At 41.5% G+C, this 23,214-nt stretch overlaps 1 protein-coding gene across 2 annotated transcripts in view; it reads right to left on the bottom strand.

Moving 5' to 3' along the window:
* Positions 1–23,214, bottom strand: part of LOC122737980 (prostaglandin G/H synthase 1-like) — a 55,686-nt gene that overhangs the window by 12,055 nt on the left and 20,417 nt on the right. For both annotated transcript variants that reach the window (XM_043980004.1, XM_043980003.1), the window contains 6 exons: positions 9,201–9,317; positions 8,897–9,037; positions 7,929–8,072; positions 6,329–6,510; positions 3,527–3,610; positions 2,732–2,978 (listed from right to left, as the gene is read on the bottom strand). In XM_043980004.1, the coding sequence (XP_043835939.1) occupies positions 2,732–2,978; positions 3,527–3,610; positions 6,329–6,510; positions 7,929–8,072; positions 8,897–9,037; positions 9,201–9,317 (915 nt within the window). The remainder of the gene's footprint in view (positions 1–2,731; positions 2,979–3,526; positions 3,611–6,328; positions 6,511–7,928; positions 8,073–8,896; positions 9,038–9,200; positions 9,318–23,214) is intronic.

The raw sequence follows: 23,214 nt of genomic DNA, 5'->3' as shown, positions 1-23,214 counted from the left end.
CAAAAAACGAAACAAAAAAAAAAGAAAAGAAAGGTAGGGCAATGGCATGCAGATAGTACCAGATTTGGGGGTTCAGACAACCTGAGCTAAAATCCTTGGTCTGCTTCTTACTACTTCCAGGACCTTGGATAAATTCCTTGACAGTCAGGCTTCGATGTTCTTATTTGTAAAATGAGAGAGTTAGACTAGGTGATCCTTAAAATCTCAAATCTATGATCCTTTCTGGGGACTCCAATCCTTGCTGACCCCTCAAAAGCCCTAAAAGTCTCAAAAGATAGATTCTTTGGGGTTCTCAGGCACCATCACACAAGGGGAAACCAATGCTAATGTCTCAGAGAAGGTAAAACACTTTTTAACTGATAAGGAATTTGAGATGAAATGATACCCTTGGTTATGTAGTATGATGCTGAAATAATTACTATAGACATAAGGTTCCATAAGTATATTATTGATTTATCAATTTCTACCAGTAAAGGATTGGCCAAGTGTCTTCTTAATTTCTTGTGGTCCCTAAAGTGAGCATGTGATTCCAAGAGCACAAATGGTCCCCCAGAGAGACAGCATATGATCACAAGGAGAAAGAGTGCAAGAGAGACAGGGACCATGTGGTTCCAGAGAGCCAATATGGCTACCAATCCAGGTTTTTTTTATCCCTTTTTGATGAGGTGGGTGGTTATATGTCAATCAAATCTAATTGGGTTATTAAACATCAAACAAATCTTATTGGTTAGCATAATTCAAATCTAATTGGTTGGCATGACTTGAAGGTTTGTTATATTAAAATGAATGGGCTGTCTACACACACAAAAAATTTCTCTCCACCTAAGGCTCCTTTTATGAGCTTAGGGTTGGTGTGTTAGACCTAGAGATCACTCAACCCCTGCTCGGCCAATTATCTTGCATCTTTTCCTCTGCCTGGACTTTTCCTGTCCCTCCTCCAAGGCATCTGTGGTGAATCATACTAATTCTAGTTGACGTAAGTCCCCACCCTATAACCTCCCCCTAGCGAAGCCTATCTGTTCAAGGGGACAGGAACTGGTGAGTCAGAAGGGAAGGGGGGAGAGAGGGTCACCAGAGTAATGTCAGGGAGGGCCCTTCAGGCCGACTGAGCAGGAAATGATCTGACATTCAGGCAACACTGGCCCCCAACCTCAGGGATATCCAGCCCCTGAATCATCCCTGTCTCTTTGCCCTGGCTACAAGAAGCAAGCAGGTGGGAAACCTTCAAAAGGACTCAGTTGAGTCACTCTTGGTTGGAGGGCCTCACACAATATGCCACATAGCTTGGGAGAGAGGATGGAATTCCTCACCAGGGCCTTCCTCTCTCCTGGCAGGGGTGGTTTGTGGGGACGCAGGAGCCTCTTCCAGCTGGAGGGGTGGATTTTGAAGTGGTATGAACTCTGAAGAGCTTATTAAATTTGAGTATAAAAGCCTCATGCTCAACAGCTATGGCTGATATCTTAAGGTTAATTTATACCCCCATGGGATTTTTTTTCCCTCATTTTCATTTGGAAAGAATTTATTTCAAATGTCCAAAGTGCTCCTTCATATGTCAAGGACAATCGATACTTCAATACTTTTATTCTTTAATCACAAAATAAAATAATATAAAACTTATATTACTAAGTATGGGTACAAGTGTTGGGAAGCTTGTGAATGTATAAAGTATTTTTCCTATTAATCCCTTTGCCCTCTGCTTTATGATTATGCCCACCTTCCATCTACTCTGTACAGATCTTGCATGTACCTAGTTATTTTCATGTTTTTACCCCCATTAGATTGCGAGGGTCCGTGTTTTTGCCTTTCTTTGGGTTCCCCTTGGCACAATGCCTGGCACATAGCTGGCATTTGATAAATCTTTATGACCAGCTAACTTGTAAATAAAAAAGGCTATGATAATCTACATGTATTAGCTAATGTCATAACTAAGGAAGATTAATTCAATAAATGTACTAATTAGGAAGAAGAGGGAAAGCTAGAGTCATGGATTTAATTCACTGACTTATCTAAACTGAGCTGGACTTCCCCTGGGCAAGGATTGTAGTGGTAGCCAGGAGAGACCGTGACCAATAAGAACTTCAAATTTTCCTAGGGAAATAGGAGCAACTGGCATTCTAACACTGGGATCCTAAGGACTATGTCCCTTGGTTTAGTGCCCTAGAGGCAGGGCTGGCTAACACAGGATAATGGGGAAAAGGAATGGGGTTTCTATGATAGCTAGCATTTATATAGCACTTCAAGGTTTTCAAGCACTTGACAAATATTTTCTCATTTTATTCTCACAACAATAACCTTGGGAGGGAGGTGTCATTATGATCCCCATTTTGCAGATGAGGAAAATGAGACAGACAGAGGTTAAGTGACTTGCCCAGAGTCATATAACCAATAAGTATCTAAGGCCAGTTTTGAGCTCAGGTCTACCTGACCTGTGTCTAGTGATCTTTCCACTGCACTACCTACTTAGAAGGGAGCTTCACACATAAAATGTTAGAAAATAGAACCTTGAATGTCAACAGTGGAAGAGGCCTTAGAAATCTAGGCAAGTGAGGCCTAGGTGCTTACCAAAGATCACAGAGCTAGTACTGGTATATAGCCAAAACTCAACCTCAAGACCAGTGTCTTTTGTTCATCATGTTCCCCAGCACTGCTGCTCCCAAGGGCAGGCTTTGAGGAGAGAAGCCTAAGACATAGTCTTGAGGAATCTGGACCTAGGCACAAATCTACCCCTCACCTATAAGGATGAGTCTGGTTGTCTGAAAGAGCTGCTCATCATTCCAGGTGGGGTGCTCAGCTTGCAAGAGGTCGCAGACACGGTTGTGTTCCCGAAGCCAGATAGTAGCATACATCATGAGGCCTGGGAGCAGCCCAAACACCTCCTGGCCCACAGCCATCTGGTGAGCTTCAGGCACATTTGGGGGGTACTTCATGGATGCATGAGTCTCAGCCACTGATGGCGGATACATCTCCCCATCCACCATCTACGAGAGAGTCAGAGGACTCGATCACCCATGGAATGTCAGAGCTCCTGACAAGTGGCCTTGTAGCCCTATCCATTGACAGGGAATTCAATATCTCCCAAGGCTTGTCCCATTGCTGGACAATTCTGATGATTAAGAAACCTCATGGTGAGCTTGAATCTGTCTTTGTTAACTATTGAAATTTCTGTCCCATGTGATGGCCTTGCAGGGATTTGGAGTCAGTTGTAATGTACCCTCTCCACCCAGCAGGCCACCCTGCCCCTCTTTCTACCCCTGAAACCACTTCATCCCTTCATTCTACTTACTGCACTTTCAGAGCCAATGCTTCATGGAGTATGGAGAGGGGTAGGGAAACCTAGGCTCATCAGGCATCTCCACCTCCCAGCTGAATGCCTCTCACCCAAGGCATATCCAAAAGAAAGGAAGTCCTTTGCACTCTGGTAGAATAATCACACACACCCACACTATACCAAACCCTCTGCACCTCCTTCTGGCCATTACAGGCCAGGCAAGGGCTCAGATTTTATTTTGCAGAACCCCAAGACTACCTGAAACTTGAGCTTTCCATCCTTAAAGAGGCGGAGTTGGTGTTGACGCTCCAGATTGTCTCCATAAATGTGGCCAAGGTCCACCTAAGGAGAGCAGAGAGGGGACTCACTTAACTTGTCCCTAAATTAGGACTTTGGAGGGAAGTGAGCTCAAATTATAGTCACTAAAGCCAAGGCAAGAGATAGATGGCCCCATAAAGATTTTTCCAACCTAAGCATCTGCAGAACCCTAGATACAACAGGTACTTCTAGGTCAGGAGACCTAGTTTTTTGGGTGAACCACCAACTCCAGACCTCCCAGCACAATAGACAAGGCTCAAGACCCAGAGAGCTCTGTGCACAAAGCCAGTGACCAGGCCCCTGGTCCCAGAGCTAGAAGCTTGGGATAGTGCCCCTTGTACCCCAGGAGCAGAGCTCAACTCTAAAAGTCATGAAATAGGCTGGAAAATAAGCAAAACAAACAAACAAAAAGCCCTGACCATAGAAAACTACTATGGCAACAGAGAAGGTCAAAACACAAACTCAGAAGCAGGACAACAATGTCAAAACACCTACATGCAAAGCATCGAAGAGAAATACAAGTTGATCTCAAGCCCTGAAAGTCTACCTAGAAAAGCTCAAAAAGGATTTTAAAAATCAAATAAGAGGGTAGAAGAAAATGGGGAAAAGATATGATAGTGGTGCAAGAGAATCATGAGAAAAGAGTCAACAACTTGAAAAAAGAAAACAACTCCTTAAAAGTAGAATCAGCCGAATGGAAAACAAGGTACAAAAGCTAACTGAAGAAAATCATTCTTTAAAAATCATCATGTGGCAAGCAGAAGCTAATAACTCTATGGAACAGCAAGAATCAGTCAAACAATGTCAAAACAATGGAAAAATAGAATAAACGTAAAATACCTCATTGGAAAAACAACCAACCTGGAAAATAGATCCAGGAGAGATAATGTAAGAATTATTAAACTACCTGAAAGTCATGATTAAAAAAAAGAGCCTGGACAGCATCTTTCAAGAATTTTTGATGGAGAACTGACCTGATATCCTAGCACCAGAGGGTAAAATGACATTGCAAGTTATCCCAAAATAAAAACTCCCAGGCATATTATAGCCAAATTACAGAACTCTCAGGTCAAGGAGAAAATAATGCAAGCAGCTAGAAAGAAACAATTCAAATATCAAGGAGTCACAGTCAAGATTGCACAGGATTTAGCAGTTTCCTTATTAAAAACTAGAGGGCTTGGAATATGATATTCCTAACCGCAAAGAAACTAGGATTACAACCAAGGATCAACTACCCATCAAAACTGATCATAATCTTTCAGGGAGAAAATGGACATCAAATGAAATAGGAGACTTTCAAACTTTCCTGATGAAAAGACCAGAGATGAAGAGAAAATTTGACTTTCAAATACAAGACTCAAGAGGAGTATAAAAAGGTAAACAGGAAAGAAAACAACAACATGTTATTCAATGAGGTTAAACTATTGACATCCCTACATGGGAAGATCACACTGGTAACTCTTAAGAACTATATCTCTCTTAGTGTAGTTAGAAGGAGTACATATAGTCAGAGAGTGTGGGTATAAGTTGACTCTGATGGGATAACAACCTGAGGTGTCTGATAGAAAGTAAGCTGCCTGAGAGCAGGGACTGGGTTTTTGGTCTTGTAACCCCAGAGCCTAATGTTCCTGGCACTTAATAGATGAATACTAAATGCTTATTGATTGATTGGAATTCTTAGATGCTGAAGAGTACATGTACACCCATTATAGACGTACAGGCATACATACATACATTAATACATGAACACGAGCCTATACACATGCATATATACCCACAATTAACATGTACATATGCATGCAACATACATATTCATGCATGTATGCACACATATAAACACACATGTGCACACTCATACAGAAAAGTAGAGCCTGGAGAGGGTAAAGTCACTTGTTTGTATTTGGAATCTCTAGCTTTATTATTATTACCAAGTCACATTTCTATAAAATTTTGGTCTACAAAGCACCCTTTCTACAACCACTTGAGGTAAGTAGGCACTTTGTAATGATTATTAGCCCATTTCACAGATGAAGCAATTCCACAGAAAGATAAAGTGACTTCCCTATGATCATATAGCTTAGAGCACTGAATCTGGAGTCAGAGTCTGTTACTTCCCACCTGAGTGACATTGGATAAGTAACTTGCCCTGTCTAATCGTCAATTTCCTTATCTGTAAAATAAAATACCTAAGAACTCTTCCAGTTCTAAATATTATGATGACATGTCACAGCCACAACTAAAATAGAGATCTCAGAGTCACAGATTTAGATTTTACCTCAAAGCTCACCTAGTCTTAACTCCCTCATTTTACTGACAGGGAAACTGAGGCCTCCAGAGGGGTGCTTATGTCACATAGGTAGGAAGGAACAGAATTAGGATTTGACCCCAGGTTTTTTGACTCCAAACTCCACACTATTCTGACTACACCACACTGTTTCCCTGTCTTCTGATTGCAAAGATTTCTCCCATTTCAAAAGGGACTTTGATGATCAAGTCCATTCCCCTTGTTTTCCAACTGTGGAAACTGAGACCACAAGAAGAGAAATCACTTGTTCAAGGTGACAAATTCAGTTCCTTTGACTACAAATGTAGAGCTCTATACGTTAATTCATGCTATATTGTGTGTGTGTGTGTGTGTGTGTGTGTGTGTGTGTGTGTGTAAACGTTTCAGGAAGCATATCTCTCTGGGGACAGCCCTGGACTGGGAATCAAGAAGGAAAGGACTGGAGGTGGGGGGCTCACCCCATGGCCCAGGGCTTTGGTGAAGCCAGGGCCCATCTTGCCAGATGTCTTGAAGAATTGATGGGTGAAGTGCTGGGCGAAGAAGGCAAACATAAGATTGGTCCCCAGAGGATCCGGCACAAACTCATTCCGCATCAGGAAGCGTCGGGCCAACAAGTCTGGGTCTGGCAACTGTTTCTTCCCTGTGAGGAAAGGAGCCAGGATGGGGCAGGCTGAGGAGGTACCCATAATCCAGCCAATCAAAGGACAGTGCCTGGTCTTCTCTCTCCCCCTCAGTACCTCCAGGGCCCACCCCACTCCCCAATTCAACTGAGTCAGATTGGGTTAATGTATTAAAAAAGGCAACTAATCAGGAGTCTGGAAAGTTGGATTACAATCCTTTCCCTTCACTAACTCAACTATGTTTAACTTTGGGGAAGTCACTAAATATAGCTGGGTCTCAGTTTCCTCATTTGTTATTGGATAAGTATTTCACCTTGCCTACTCCATAGGCTGTTCTGAGACTCAGTTTAGGGAACCACAAAATCTCACAGTTGGACAGCTCCTCAGAAGTCCTTAGTCCAAACGGCTCCTGAACATCCTCTATAGTATCCTCATCAAGGGATGACTCAGGTAATACTTGTGGACTGTCAGTGAAGAGGGAAGTCACTACTTCTCAAGGCACAGCCCATTTCACTTTTGACCAATTCTGATTGTTAAAGAGTTTTTCTCTTTAACTGAACTGAAATCTACTTCTGCTATAGTTTACCTCTCCCCTCCACCTCACTCCATGCTACTAGTTTTTTTTCCTTGGTAAGAGCAAAAATCTTATCTCCCTTTCACATGATATCCCTTCAAATACTTGAACAACAATATCCTGCCCTCTCTAAATCTTCTCTTTTCCAGGTTAAATATTCCAAGTTTCTTCAACTGATCCTTGTACATCATGGTCTCACTGTTTTTTGTTTTGTTTTTTTTAGTGAGGCAATTGGGGTTAAGTGACTTGCCCAAGGTCACACAGCTAGTAAGTGTTAAGTGTCTGATTTTTTTAAAGTGAGGCAATTGGGGTTAAGTGACTTGCCCAGGGTCACACAGCTACTAAGTGTTAAGTGTCTGAGGCCAGATTTGAATTCAGGTACTCCTGACTCCAGGGCCGGTGCTCTATCCACTGCGCCATCTAGCTGCCCCCTCACTGTTTTTTTCTGCTTATCCTCCTTAGAAACTCTATCAGATTGTCAACATCTCTCTAATAGGCAGGATCCAGAACTCAACAAAGATGGGGTTTGACCAGGGCAAAAGACAGCAAAATAACTACCTCCCTTCAGACATCTCTATTAATTGTAGTGTGGTAGAAAGAATTCTGGATTTGGAATCAGAACCCTTAGGTCTGAACTCAGACTCAGCTGCCTCTTGGCTCTGTGACCTTGAGAGAATCACTTAAGCTCCCTAAGCCTCAGTTTCTTCATCTTTAAATAAAGGTGTTGACCTGGATGATCTCTGAGGTCCTGTCTAGCTCTAAACCCTATGACCATAATATAGCCTAAGACTGAGGAAGCCCCCATCACTCAATGCTGGCCCCTGAGTTGTTATCACTATCATTGTATCTAAGCCAAGGAATTACCTTTGAACCCCATGGGGGTTGGACAGTCTTCAGGTACAGGGGCTAGGATCCGAGTATAGAAGCTCAAATTGGAATAGGACTCCCAGCTAATGTAGCCATGTTCTGAGTTGTAGGTAGGTGGGCTGGGAATCAGGTTTGCTCGAGCTTTGGGAGGAGAGGAACAGAACATCACTTAGGTGTATAGGCCTTCAGACCACTGCCCTCAGGGATTCCCCACAGGAGAGAGAGACAGGACCCTTGTGCACATAGCAACCCAGTGGGAAGGGGAAAGGGGAGAGAGACAACCCTTGACCTCAGGAAGCTGCCCACGCTGAGAAGGAAGAGAGCCCCTCCCCTCCGGGAAAAACACTGCCCCAGTCTAAAGGGGTAGATAGGGGACATAAGGTTAAGGGGTCCCCACGGTTCCAGTCTAGCTGCTAAAAGCTTTATCTGACATCAAACTGCCCTCAGCATTTATGTCTGCTCAGCCTTATCAGATGCTGTGAATTCCTCTAACTTAGTGAAGCAGGACATCTTGGTTTGATGTTCCACAGATTAACTGCAACCTAAGGCCCAGACCCAACTCAAATTCAGAGTTCCCTTTGAAGCTGTTGTCCCCGGCACCAATATATAGTCACTCCAGACCTAGTACTTACCTACTGGCCTCCCTGGGTGAGGGGGAGTGGTGACAAATAGGGGGAGAGAATTCAAGCATTCTGGCTCTACTTACTGCTAGTCTATGTCCTAAAGTTCCTCCCAGTTTTAACATTTTAATTCCTAACACCCTATGCCCTAAGCTTTCTTCTAGCTTTAGCTTTCTAATTTCTAACATTGTTTTAAAGTGTCTTTCAGATTAAATATTATGTTCTATATCCTAACACTCAATGTTTAAAGTTCCTTTCCAGGTCCTTTCACGTATGAGTATAAAGAAGGATGCTCATGTATGGAGATCCCTCCAAGGTATGATAGGGGCTGGAACACAGACATACCTGTAAGCACAAGCCTCATAAGTACATCTCGTAAGAAGGTAGAGTTGACAATGTTCCAGATCCAGCGAGCATGGGTTAGGATGAAATGGTAGAAGGAAGGGCTGGGGCGCAGGGCTTCACGGATTCTAGTCCATAGCTCCGCTGGTGTGGGAGGGGGAAGAAGACAGAAATTTCATCAGATACCTCCTCCCCAGGCTCAAAGGGATGTGGATATACAAGAGGACAGAAAGGACAGGAAGTCAAGGAAGGAAGGGGAGGGGAGGCAAAGAGGAGAAGGGATGGGGGCACATGGAGCAATACTCACGGGTGGTGCAGTTGGGGCCATAGTAGCCAGTTCGTGTGCAATCACACTGGTAGCGGTCTAGGCCAAAGCGCACACAGACACCTTTGTGTTGACATGGGAAGTAGCAGCAGGGGTTCACTGTGGGGAGATAGGATACATATTTTTTTTTAAAAAAGCATCTCTGAGGGGTTCATAATAAATTCCCCAAACACCCACCAGTGACCAACGCCCAGAAGACTCAAAGTGCCAAGGGCACTCCCCTTGTTCTCTCCTCTGACAAGTGCCACAGTGGCACTCACCCCTCCCTAACACACATGCATAAGGTCATGGAAATTAGAGCTGAGAGGAGCTATAAATGGTATCTAGTCCATTTACCTCTTTTTATCAATAAGAAACAGAGGCCTAGAGGGGGTTCCATGCTTTTCCCAGTGTCACAAAAATAATAAGCATCAGGGTCAGGCTTCAAACCCAGGTCCTCTGACTCCAAATCTACCACAGCAGATTTCTTCATGCCCTCTCCCCACTCAGTGCTGGGCCTCTTTGAGAGGAATCTGCCAGGGCCCCAGCCTTCCCTCTTCCCACCTCATAAACCAGCCTGACACCACCTGCTTCCCACCTCCCCACCGTGCCCCTCCCCCCTGTATATTCAGGCATCCAAACTATCTGAAAAGGAACCTGGTGGAACAAACATGAGTAAGACCACTAATAATTTCCTCTCAGACATTTATGTTTTGTGGGTCTTATCTGCCCAACTAATCTTATTTTACTTCCCTTTGCAAGATCTTGACCCTTGTCACCCCTATTCAAAGACTGTGTCATGAGCTCTCCTATTCTTTCTCTATCATCTCTTGGTGATTATATCAGCTTCCATGGTCAAGAACTCATCCTTATGCAAATGACTCAATTATCTATACATCCAACCCTCCAAGTCGAGCTGCAGTTTTGCATCTCCAACTTCCTGTTGTATAGTTCCAACCAGATGTCCTTTAGACTTCTCAAACTCAACATGCTGAAGAACGGTGTCAGACCCAGTCAAGACAGCTGTCTGAATGGAGCCAGCCTGGTTCCCACATAACTTTTCCCACAAAAACCTAAAAACACCCAAGCAGACCAAATAATGATCAAGAAATCCAATAAGAAATTAAAGTGAATAACATATTTCCTCCCAGAACTACAAAAAATTCAACCAAATAAATAGCTTACAGGCAATAGGAGAGGGGACTAAAAGAAAAGCCAGCAACAGTGCAGGCAAACAAGACAGTAACTTACCAGTGTGACCACAGACTGGCCAGACATGTGTGTACTCTACAAGGCTCTGTATCCAGAGACAACAAAAACAGAGACTTCCATGAGAAATCCCTATGTGGGGGAGGGGGAGAAGGAAATGGAAAACTACCATCTAGGAGCTTAGAGACAACCAGAAGTGGCAGTAGGGCTCAGACCAGAATGCCCCAAGACTAGGAGTTCCAAGGTCCCTAGAACTCTGACCTGACATACCATAAAGGGCCCTGAAAATCCAGTAATCTAAATCTCAAAAGTCCAGAGGGACCTAAACTCAGGAGGCAGATGTCAGGCAGCTAGATGACACGGTGGCTAAAGTGCTGGGCCAGGAGTCATGAAGACTTGAGTTCAAATCTGGCCTCAAGCACTTACTGGCTATGTAACCTTGGACAAGTCTCTTGACCGCTGTTTGCCTCAGTTTCTTCAACTGTAAAATGGAGATAATAATAACACTTACTTCCTAGGGTTGTTATGAGGATCAAACGAGATAATATTTGTAAAGCACTTAACACAGTGCCTAGTATATAGTATGTGCCATATAAATGCTTACTTGGATTAAGGAGGGCCTGAGTTCAAATCCAGCCTTAGACACCTGACACTTACTAGCTGTGTGACCCTAGGCAAGTCACTTAACCCTCATTGCCCCACAAAGAAAAAAATGCTTACTGCTATCATTGTTGTTGTTGTCTTTGTTGTTATTAGAGTAGGGACCCAGTTGACTTTAAGTCAAGATCAAGATGAAGCAGGGTTGACTACCCCACCCAAAAGAGTGGCAGGAAATGAATCCTAGTCCTGTCCCAAAGCCCCAATTCAGAAAATGAGGCTAGAGATATGAGTAAAAACAAGAAGATATAGACTAGTATAAAGAATTATGATAGATCCATAGATATAAAAAATCAGGGGCAAGGTAAGGAGAACAAGCATTTATTAAGAACCCATTAGGTGCCAGACACCATGCCAAGTGTTTTACAAATAAAATCTTTTTTGGTCCTCATAAGAGCCCTATTGAGGTAGGTGCTATTGAAATCCTCACTTTACAATAGAGAAAACTGAGTCAGACAGTGGTTAAGTGACTTGCCCAGGGTATCACAGGTAGTAAGTGTCAGAAGATGTATTTGAATTCAGGTCTTTCTGACTCCATGCCTAGCATTCTTTCCAATACAGCAGCTAGCTGAAAGGAAAAGTAACTCCAAAGCCATGGCAAAAAAAAGACTAAAATAAAAAATGGATTTTCTACAAAAATAACATAAATGTCTAGAAGAAATAAAGCGAGAAATTAAAAAATTAAACAAAAAGTTTCTATTTGGAGCAAAGAATTGAAAGAGTATAGTTTAGAATAAATAAATAGCTTAGTTCTAAATAACTTAGAATAGACAGCAGTAAAATTTACTTTTTTACTAAGTAATGCACTCCCTGAAAATTAGAATTGATGAAACAGAAATTGGTGACTCTAATTATGTGAAATGTTAGGTCAAAATTAAAAGACTGAAAAAATAATAGTAACTATAAGATATCTGGTATCAAGGACAAGTGAAATAGAAAAAGTTCAAGGAAAGACAATCTAAGAACCACTGGACTCCCCCAGAATCATGATTTTACAAAAAACAAACAAACCTTGAGCAATATATATATTTCAAGAAATTATAAATGAAAAATTTGCCAGATCTCTTAGAACCAGAGAGCAAAGCAAAAGCAAAAAGAATCCATCAATTATCTCTTGAAAAGAAAAAGAAACTGCGGGGCAGGTAGGTGGTGCAGTGGATAGAGCACTGGCCCTGGAGTCAGGAGTACCCGAGTTCAAATCTGGCCTCAGACACTTAACACTTACTAGCTGTGTGACCCTGGGCAAGTCACTTAACCCCAATTGCCTCACTAAAAAAAAAAAAGAAAGAAATAAAAATAAAAGAAACTGCAAAATGAAAAAACACAGGAATATTATGGCCAAAATCCAGAGCTTCCATGTCAAAGAAAAAATATTGTAAGCAACTAGAAAGAGTTTCAATACCAAGAAACCATAGTCAGGATAATCAAAGGCCTGACAACTTCCACTACAAAGGAGAAGAGATTTTGGGATGCAATATTCTAAAACGTAAAAATAAGGGCATGCAGGCAAGATTAACTTACCCTGCAAAGCTGAATATAACCCTTCTTCCCACTCCTTCCCCCATCACCAAAAAAAAAAAAAAAAAAAAAAAAAGGATCTTTAAAAGACCAGAGAACTTTCAAGAATTGCCAATAAAAAGTCCGGAGCTGAGTAGGAACTTTGAAATGGAAACTAAGACTCAAAAGAAACCTTGAAAAATAAATAAATTTGAGGAATTTGAAGGAGTTGTATGATGATAAAGGGTTCGCATTCTAAAAAGGAGAGAAAAAGCAAGTGTCCCTTTGGAACATTAATACGTTCCAAGTACTCTGAAGAAGAATCCTGTTCTGGGGATTTCAAAATGGAAAACAAAAGAGAAGATAAAATGAATAATAAAAAAGAGGAAGAATGAAGTGGAACTTACTATTTCTCATAATTAGGGTATGTGTGAAATTCACAGAGGAAATGGTAAGAACAGACATCAGATGAATGACACTCTTATCTGAACTAGATAAATAGGAGTTGAACACATGCACACACATATTGGTATAGAAATACATCAGACTCAACAGATGGACAGGCAAGAATAGGAAGGTGGGGGATTAAGAGGGGCAACAATAACAAGGAGGGAATGAATAGTCACAAGCAAATCAAAATTCCTGATCCTGAAGGAAAGATTAAAAGGAAAAATTGGAAACTAAGTGCCCATCAGTCAAGGAATTGCTGAACAAATTATGGTATGTTAATTAAATGTAATATCACTATGCCATCAAAAATAGCAAAAGAGAATCCTGGGAAGTATGAACTGGTACAAAGTGAAGTGAGCAGAACCTGAAGAAAAATGTTTATAATGGCAACAACATTGTAAAGAAAACAACTTCGAAAGATCCAAGGATTCTAATTAAAATAATGACCAACCACATCATTAGATGAAGGGTGTTACCCCTGAACAGAGAGCAGCAATGAATTCAAGATGCAATAGGAAACATAGATTTTTGGACATCCCACTGTATGAATTTGTTTTGCTTGATTATGTTTATTTGTAGAAAGGGGTTTTTTTCTTTTTTAAATAGGGAAGAAATTTAATTAGGGTAGCTAATGGTACTGCCAAAGAAAAGGAAAAGAAAAGGAACATTTTTTAAAGTGCTCAGAGGAATGCAGAAGGTAGTTCAGAAGGAAGCACATACAAGCTGGACTGTTTTGAAAGTGAAGGATTGGGGCATCTAGGTGGTGTAGTGGATAAAGCATCAACCCTGGATTCAGGAGGATCTGAGTTCAAATTTGACCTCAGACACTTGGCACTTACTAGCTGTGTGACCCTGGGCAAGTCACTTAACCCTCATTGCCCTGCAAAAAAACAAGCAAAAAAAAAAAGGGAAGAGTTGAATTTATTATATACTTTTTAAATAAGTAAGAAGTATAAATTAGAAATCAACAATTTCATACATAATCCTCTCTTTGTGTTCTACTTTGTATATGGAGATGCTCATGTTAAAAAAAAAAGATGACAACAATGTCATTATCTTTTCCCTAAAGCTACCCTTTCCCCTAATTTCCCTATTTCCATTAAAGATAACATCATCCTTCCAATTACCCAGGGTCAAAGTCTAAATTCAACCCTTTACTTTCAAAACAGTCCTGCTTGTCTGTGCTTCCATCTGTGCTCTGAGATTTATAAAGTACATTTCACAAAACATTCCTGAAAGGGAGTTGGAGGAATAATATTAATCCTGTTTTATCAATGAGGAAAATTAAGCTCATAAAGGTAAAGTGTCTGGCATGCAGTTTCACAGCCAATAAGTGAAAGAAACTCAAGTGAAGTCAAAAAGCATTTATTAAATGCCTATTATATCCCAGACACTGTTTTAAGCACTGGGGATACAAAGAAAGGGAAAATAGTCCCTGCCCTGAAGGAGCCCAAGGAGACAACATGCAAATGACTATGTGCAAACAAGAAGACACAGGATAAATTGGAGATAATCCTAGAATGAAGGCATTCAGATTAAGGAGGACTGAGAAAGGCTTCTTGCAGAAAATGGGGCATTTGCTGGGATATTAGCTAAGACTTGAAGGATGTCCGGGAAACCAAGAGGCAGAGATGAAACGGGAGAGCATTCCATACATGGGGAACCACAGCAGGTAAAAACATCCAGAGTCAGGAGATGGAGTGTCTTTTGTGAGGAACAGCCAGGAAGCTGGTATCACTGGATGGTAGGGTACATGGTGATAGAATGTTATAAGAAGACCGGAAAAGGTAGAAAATGGAATTTGAACTCAGGTCTTCTGACTCCAAGTCTACTACACTGCTCTGAGGAAGCCTGGGTCCAAACCCTGGCTCAGCCACATGCTAGCTGTGTGATCTTGCATAAATCACTTTTTCTTCTCTTATTTCTTGAGTATTATTATAATTATTATGTTTACTTCATATTAATTATAGTATATGTCATATTTTCTTATATTATGTAAATTGTGCTTATTATATTTTTATATTACATTATAGTAATAATTATAAGTATAATATTGTAATGAGTATTATAAATACATGTTTGACCTACCTTATAGGAGTATTATGAGGCTCTAATGAAAAAATGGATACAAAAGCACAGAGAAAAATATAATGCTCCATGCCGATAGCAATGGAATCTAGTCATCGTTAATTAGAATGCAGGGACTAGTGAAAGAAATGTGACCCCTCTCCCCAGGGAAATCCTTGCCTGAACTCAACCAAAGCTATCAGCATTATGTCCAATCTGGGATCTGCTTAGGAGCAGAGAATTGTTGCAGCTGGATTTAGGGTCCAAGGACCTGCCCTTGGAGCCTGTGGAACCTTGGGCCAGTCACTTCGTCTCTTCTCTGTAAAATGAGGGGAATGGCCTTGATAATATACAAGGTCCCTTCCAGCTCTAAACCAATTTATTCTATGGCACGAGGCACCAAAAATAAAAACGATGAAAAGTGATACACTTTCTACCTTCAAAGAGCTCACATTCTACTATTGGGGAGGGGTGTCAGCTAGGTGGTATAATGGGTAAGAGTACCAGCTTTGGAGTCAGGCAGACCTGAATTCAAATGCTGCCTCAGACACTTATTAGCTATGTGACCCTGGGCAAGTCATTTGACCTCTTTCAGCCTCAGTTTCCTCATCTGTATAATAGAGATAATAACAGCATCTGCTTTGTGGGGTTGCTGTGGGGATCAAATGAGATGACATATTTACAATCCTCTGTAAACCTTTTTTTTTTTTTTTTTTTTTGCAGGGCAATGAGAGTCACACAGCTAGTAAGTGTCAAGTGTGTAAGACTGGCTTTGAACTCAGGCCCTCTCTGAATCCTGGGCCAGTGCTTTATCCACTGCACCACCTAGCTGCCCAATACTCTGTAAATCTTAAAATACTCAGCAAAGAAGAGACAAAGATAAAATGGTCCCTGCTCTCACAGAGGTCATATTCTAATGGAGAAGACTCTCTGACACTCTGTCTCTCTGTCTCTCTCTGTTTCTCTCTGTGTCTCTCTCTGTCTCTGTCTCTGTCTCTCTCTTTCCCACCCCTCCATCCCTCTCCCTTCCTCTCTCTATGTGTGTGTATATATGTATATGCATGCATAGATATATACACATATGCATATATTACATATATGTGTGTATATCTATACATATCTATATATAAGTATCTGTTTATATATTCATACAAAAATATATACAAAGTAGATACAGGGTAACCAGGGAGATTATATAAGCAGCTAGGGGAACCAGGAAAAGCCTCCTGAAGTAGGTGGTACTAGAGCTGCCTTGCAAGCAATCAGGGTTTCCAAAAGATGGAGGTGGAGAGAAGGTCCCTCCAGAGGAGGAGCATGAGAACGGACGATGTAAATACAAGGAGGCAGGAGATGATAGTGGAGTATCGTATATGACAAAAAAAAAAAAAAAAACAAACCCTTGAGACTAAAAAGGATGGGGGAGGGAGCAAACTGCCTACAAAGTGAGGATGACATTACTGGGAGAGAAAGGAAGCTCCGAGGAGGAAAAGGCCTTTGCTCGAGATGGATGGGATGATGGTAGCTGCTCACTGATAAGCACCTGAAGAGCTGCTCCTGTTTCCTCTGCCAAGCAGAATGAGCTTGATGCTGGAGACAACAGAACAAATACGACTAACAAGGAGTTGGTAACCAAAGGAAATAAAGAGTTACAGAGCACTTTGCTACCCTGGATGAATGAAAATCACCTGGTCCAGATGAACGATATCCTCCTTTCCTAAAAAAAGCCGGCAGAAGCTTTGGCAGAGACACTGTCCATGACAAAAGGAAGGACTCGGGATGTGGGGGAGGTAACATAGGACTGGAGGAGGGCAAAAATCCCAATTTTTAAAAAAATAAAACATTTATTAGGAAAGAAAGCGGAGTCTGCAAACTATAGGCCAGGAAGTCTGACCTCAATTCCTGGAAAAATTTTAGAATGGACCATTGAAGTGACGATTGGCAAACACCTAGAAAGGGGAGCCAGCAAGGCTGTGTTAGGAACAGATATGCCACAAGAACTGCTTTCCTTCTTTGAGAGTATTACAAAACTAGTAGATAAAGGGGATACTCTGAATATTTAGCAATATTTTAGCAAATCTTTTGATTAAGTTCTCACAGTATTCTTGTGGAGCAAATGGAAAGGGGGGAGGGGAAAAGAATCAGCATTTATTAAGTGCTTGCTTAGTGCCACTGCACTAAGCACTTTGCAAATATCTCATCTGATCCTCACAACCACCCTGGGTGATAGGATGGTCTCCATTTTACAGCTGAGGTATGTAGAGCTTAGGTGATGTGCCTGTGTGTCACACAACTAGTAAATGACTGAGGCTGAACTTGAACTCAGGTCTTTCTGGCTCCAGACCCAGCGCTCTATCCACTACACCATCTAGCTGCCTCAGGATGGAGAGATATGAATTAAAAAATAATACATCCAGATGGATTAAGAACTGGTTGCATGGCCACAATCAAAACATTAATTGTGAATGGTTCAGAGTCAATATGGAAGGAGGTAGTCTGCATTGGAGGACCCCAGGGATCTGTGCTTGGCCCTGTGGTGCTTAATATTTTTATCAATGATATGGATAAAGGCATGGATGTTATGCTCATCAAAATCTACAGATGACACAAAACTGGGAGGGATATTGAACACAATGAACAACAGAACTGAGATCCAAAGGAGACATTAACAGGCTAGAATATTGTGCACACAATAAGATGAAATTCAGTAGCGAAAGATATAAAGTCCTGCACCTGGGTACAAAAAATCAACTTTACAATTATAAGATGTGGGAAGACATTAGAACAACAATGATTATTCTGAAAAAGATCTGAAAAACTGATGGACTGCAAGTTCAAGTTGATTCAGCATTGTGATAGGGCACCTAAAATGCTAATCAGATCTTGGACTTCATTAACAAGGTATAGCTTCCAGAAGTAAGGAAGTGACAGTCTCATTGTACTCTGCCTTCATCAGACCTGTCTTTAAGATTGTGGTTCTGGGCACCATAGTCTAAGAAGGCCCTTGATAAACTAGAAAGTGTGTGGAGGAGAACATCCAGGAAGGTCAAAGAAAGACCTTGAGTCCATGTTATATGCACATTAGCTAAAGGAACTGGGGTTATTTAGGGTGGAGAAAAGAAGACTCAGAAGGAATATGATAGCTTTCTTTCTTTCTTTTCTTTTTTCTTTTTCTTTTTGTGGAGCAATGAGGGTTAAGTGACTTGCTCAGGATCACACAGCTAGTAAGTGTCAAGTGTCTGAGGTTGGATTTGAACTCAGGTCCTCCTGAATCCAGAGCCAGAACTTTATCCTCTGCTCCACCTAGCTGCCCGATAACTTTCTTTAAAGTTTTTGAGGGCAGTCATATGGAGGAGAGATGAGACTTGTCCTGGGAAGAACAGGAGAAACATTGCCAACAGAAGGGCAAAATGTCCCACTACCACCACCGCTACTCCCACCCACCCCAAAAGGCAAGAAAGTGAAATCTGAACACAATTAGTTAGTGATAATGAAGGGTCTAAAGGTCATACCATATGAGAACTGGTTTAAGGAATTTGGGGTATTCAGCCCAAAGATGAGAAGACTTAGGGGGCACATCATAGTTACTTTCAAGTATTTGAAGCCCTGTTATGGGGAAGATAGATTAAACAAGATCTTCTCGGCCCTAAAGAACAGAACTAGTAGCAGCAGATAGAAGTTGTGGGAGTTTGATATAAAGAAATGCATCCTAACAATTGGAGCTACCCCAAAGTAGAACGGGCTGCCTTGGGAGGTAATGAATGGGTTCTCCCCAAATTTTCAAGAGGAAAGTAGATAGGACTTTTCCTGACTATCTGCTGTTTGGGTGAAAGAGACAGAGGAGAGGCCTTAGACCCTCCTCATCTGAGACTGACCTGTGGCCTGTGAATACTAGCCTCTGTTCTTTGCCTTTGGGAGTTTGTTTTTTCCTGTTTTAGGGGAAAGGTGATGGATATTGATGTTGTGAGGCTCAAATAAGTTAGGAGATAGACCACCAAAATTCTAGGAGCTAGACTACACATAGGCATTTGTCCAAAGTGAGACAGTGAAGACCCAAGTCATGAGGGCCTTGACCAGCTCAGTCCAGCAGGAGTAGAAATACAAACTTATCGACCCATTAGTCATGCTGCATTTGGAAGTGAATTTGGGGGATGAAAAAATGGGACATTATGTAGAAACTAGTCATGACTGAGCCCACTCTCCCCCAGGACTGAAGAGGTACAGGGGAGTGTGGCCACAGATATGAACAGAGAAGAGGGGAGGGGCTGGTGACACTGCCAAGGGCATTCTTCAGGGACAGGTTGATGACAGTGACTTTTTTTTTCTTAAATCAGTTTTATTATTTCTTCTTAGCATGTCTGATTTTCTTTCTTTTTATTTATTTAGAATTTTATTTTCCTCCCAATTACATGTATAAACAATTTTAACATCCATTTAAAAAACGTTGTGTTCGGGGGCGGCTAAGTGGCGCAGTGGATAAAGCACTGGCCCTGGATTCAGGAGTACCTGAGTTCAAATCCGGCCTCAGACACTTCACACTTACTAGTTGTGTGACCCTGGGCAAGTCACTTAACCCCCATTGCCCCACAAAAAACAAACAAACAAAAAAAAAGGTTGTGTTCCAAATTTTCTTCCTCCCTCCCTCCCCCAAAAACCACAAGTAATTCAATATAAGTTATACATGTGTAGTCATGCAAAACATTTCCACATTAGTCAGGCTGTGAAAGAAAACAGACAAAAAAACTTAAGAAAAAGAAACTCAAAAATATGCTTCAATATGTATTCAGACACCATCAATTCTTTCTTTGGAGATGGATCACATTTTTATAAGTCCTTCAGAGTTGTCTTGGATCACTGTATTTCTGAGAATAGCTAAGTCATTCACAGCTGATCATCTTACAATATTTTTTTTTTAACTTTGTGTTCTGGGGCAGCTAGGTGGCACAGTGGATAAAGCACCAGCCCTGGATTCAGGAGAACCTGAGTTCAAATCTGGCCTCAGACACTTGACACTTCCTAGCTGTATGACCCTGGGCAAGTCACTTAACCTTCATTGCACACACACACAAACACAAAACCTTTGTGTTCCAACTTATCTTCCTCCTTCCCTTCCTACCCCCCACCCACAAGAACTCAAGCAATTCAAAATAAGTTATACATGAGTAGTCATGGAAAACATTCCCACATTAGCTAGGTTGTGAGAGAAAACAGTTAAAAAAACAAAACTTCAGATTAAGGAATTGTCCAAAAATTTTTTTTTAAAAAATGTGTTTCCATCTGTTTTCAGATATCATCAGTTCTTTCTCTGTAGATGGATTGCAATTTTCATAAGTCCTTCAGCGTTATATTGGATCATTGCCTTGCTGAAAATAACCACATGCTTCCCAGCAGATCATCTTACACTATTGCTGTTACTTTGTATACAGTGCATTTCACTCTGCTGCAGTTCATGTAGGTATTTCCAGGTTTTTCTGACAGCATCCTGTTCATCATCATAACCTATATATAGTACCTTAAACTTGACAAAGAATTTCCTTCATAATAGCCCAGTAAAGTAGGTACCATACGTTTTGCCATTATGATCAATCATCATAACTATTTCCCTCCATCCCACTTCCTTCCCATGATATTTACTCTATTTTCTATCTTTTTTTAACGCTCCCCCTTCCCTCCTTATCCTCTTCCTCTCCTTCTTTCCTGTAGGGTTAGATAGATTACTCCTCCCACTTGGGTGTGAATGTTATTCCCTCCTTGAGCCCAGTCTGATGAGATTAAGGTCTTTGAGCTAATTCTGTGTTCTAAATTTTTCTTCCTCCCTCCCTCCTCAACCCTATGAAATCAAACGATTCAATATGTCATACTTGTGCAGTAATGCAGAACATCTTCACCTTCCTCAAAAGTGTTTTGCTTTTTACTGGTCTCACCCCCAATCTGCCTTTCCTTCCTTCCCCTCTTCTCCCCCCACCTTTATCTCCATCCCCTCCCTCAGGGCAAAAATATATTACTATACCTACTTGAGTATGTATGCTATTTCCTCTTTGAGTCAATTCTGATGATATTAAGGTTCACTCACTCCCCTACTCCTTTCCCCTCTTCCCCTCCATAAGCTTTTTTCTTCTTTCCTTCATGTGAACTACCTCTCCCCAGACCATCTCTCCCCCTCCCCCTGCCCCAGTCTATTCCTCCTATACCTCCAACCCTGTTTTAAAGATGTCATAATGGATTAGTTAGGTGACACAGTGGACAAAGCACCAGCCCTGGACCCAGGAGGCCCCAAGCCCAAAGCTGGTTCCAGACATAAGACACCCCACCCTGTTTGCCTCACAAAGAACAAAACATAAATGCTTTACAGATATCATCCCTTCATATTCAGTTCAGACCTGTGTCTTCTGTGAATTCCTTACTGAGAAAGTTCTTATGAGTTTGAAGTATTATCTTCCCATGTAGGAATGTAAACAGTTTTATCTTTTAATATCCCTCATGAAGTCTTTTTCCTGTTTACCTTTTTATGCTTCTCCAGGGTCTTGTATTTGAAAGTCAATTTTTCTATCCAGTTCAGGTCTTTTCATTACAAATGCCTGAAAGTCCTCTTTTTCATTTAAGTCCCATTTTTTCCTCTGAAATATTATACACAGTTTTGCTGGGTACATTATTCTTGGCTGTAGTCCCAGTTCCTTTGCCCTCTGGAATATCATATTCCATGCCCTCTGATTCTTTAATGTAGATGCTGCTAGATCTTGTTTTAGCCTTATTGGAGCTCCACAGTATTTTAATTCCTTTTTTCTAGCTGGTTGCAATATTTTCTCCTTGACCTGGGAGCTCTGGAATTTGGCTATAATATTCCTGGAGGTTTTCCTTTTGGATCTCTTTCAGGAGGTGATTGGTGGGTTCTTTCAATTCCTATTTTAGCTTCTGCTTCTAGAATATCAGGGCAATTTTCCCTGACAATCTCTTGGAGGATGGTTTCTAAGCTCTTATTTTGGTCATGGTTTTCAGGTAGTCCAGTAATTTTCAAATTATCTCTCCTGGATCTGTTTTCCAGGTCAGCTGTTTTTCCAAGGAGATATTTCATATTGCCCTCTATTTTTTTATTCAGTTGGGTTTGCTTTACTGTGTCTTGGTTTCACATAAAATCACTAGCTTCCATTTGTTCAATCCTAATTCTTAGACAATTATTTTCTTGAGAGAGCTTTTCTATTTCTTTTCCCATTTGGCTTTTCAAACTATTGACTTTTTTCTTATGACTTTCCTGCATTGCTCTCATTTCTCTTTCCATTCTTTCCTCCATCTCTCTAAATCTTCCTTCTATCTCTCCTACTTTCTTTTCAAAGTCCTTTTTGAGTGGAAGCTTTGAATGTTGGAGCTTTGACTTTGTTATTATCTTCTTCTGAGGGTGTATTGTGGTCTACCTTTCCCCCAAAGAAGTTTTTGTTGGTCTCTTGCTTTCTCTGCCTACTTAACCTGGCTTACTATTTCTTGGCTTTTTACTCCTTCTTAAAGTGTAGCGCTGCTTCCAGGACACACTGTTTGAGCTACAGCATGGCCCAGGGGGTGATTGGGCTTCTTCTTATCCTGCCTGTCCTGTGAGTAACCACGGCCTCTTTCTCTTTGACCCAGAAACAGAAGTCTGATTGAACTCTGATTCTCTATGGTCAGAAGCTTGGCGTGCCTGTGCCCCTCCCCCACTGGGCCAATACCACTTGATTCAGCCCACTGGTTCAGAACCAGGGCACTTCACCCCAACTCCAGCAGAGACTGCCTCCACTTCACCCCGGCCGATAGCCAACCCCCCTCACCAGTCCGTGATCAGAGCCTCAGAAGCTGCTGCTGCTGAAGACTCTGAGGCACTCTGGAAGCTCCATCTGTTCCTGGTTGGGTCCAGACTGTGTACTGAGCTGCTCAGCCTGATCAGTAGGTGATCGAAATTGCCCTCTCACTCTGTTCTTATGTGCATTAGGCTGCTCTGGGGTTTTTTTGTTTTTTGTTTTTTTTACCATGTTATTTGGGAGTGAGTGGACAGGTTTATCTGGAGCTTGTGGGAGTCACAGCCTCTGCCCCTCTGATCATCTTACAATATTGCTGTTACTTTGTATACAGTACATTTCACTTTGCATCAGATCATATAAATCTTTCCAGGTTT

Source organism: Dromiciops gliroides, chromosome 2, assembly GCF_019393635.1.
Source record: "Dromiciops gliroides isolate mDroGli1 chromosome 2, mDroGli1.pri, whole genome shotgun sequence".
In the NCBI taxonomy this organism is placed as follows: domain Eukaryota; kingdom Metazoa; phylum Chordata; class Mammalia; order Microbiotheria; family Microbiotheriidae; genus Dromiciops; species Dromiciops gliroides.
Note: the sequence above shows the minus strand (reverse complement) of the source record. Positions and strands in the feature narration are given on the sequence as shown.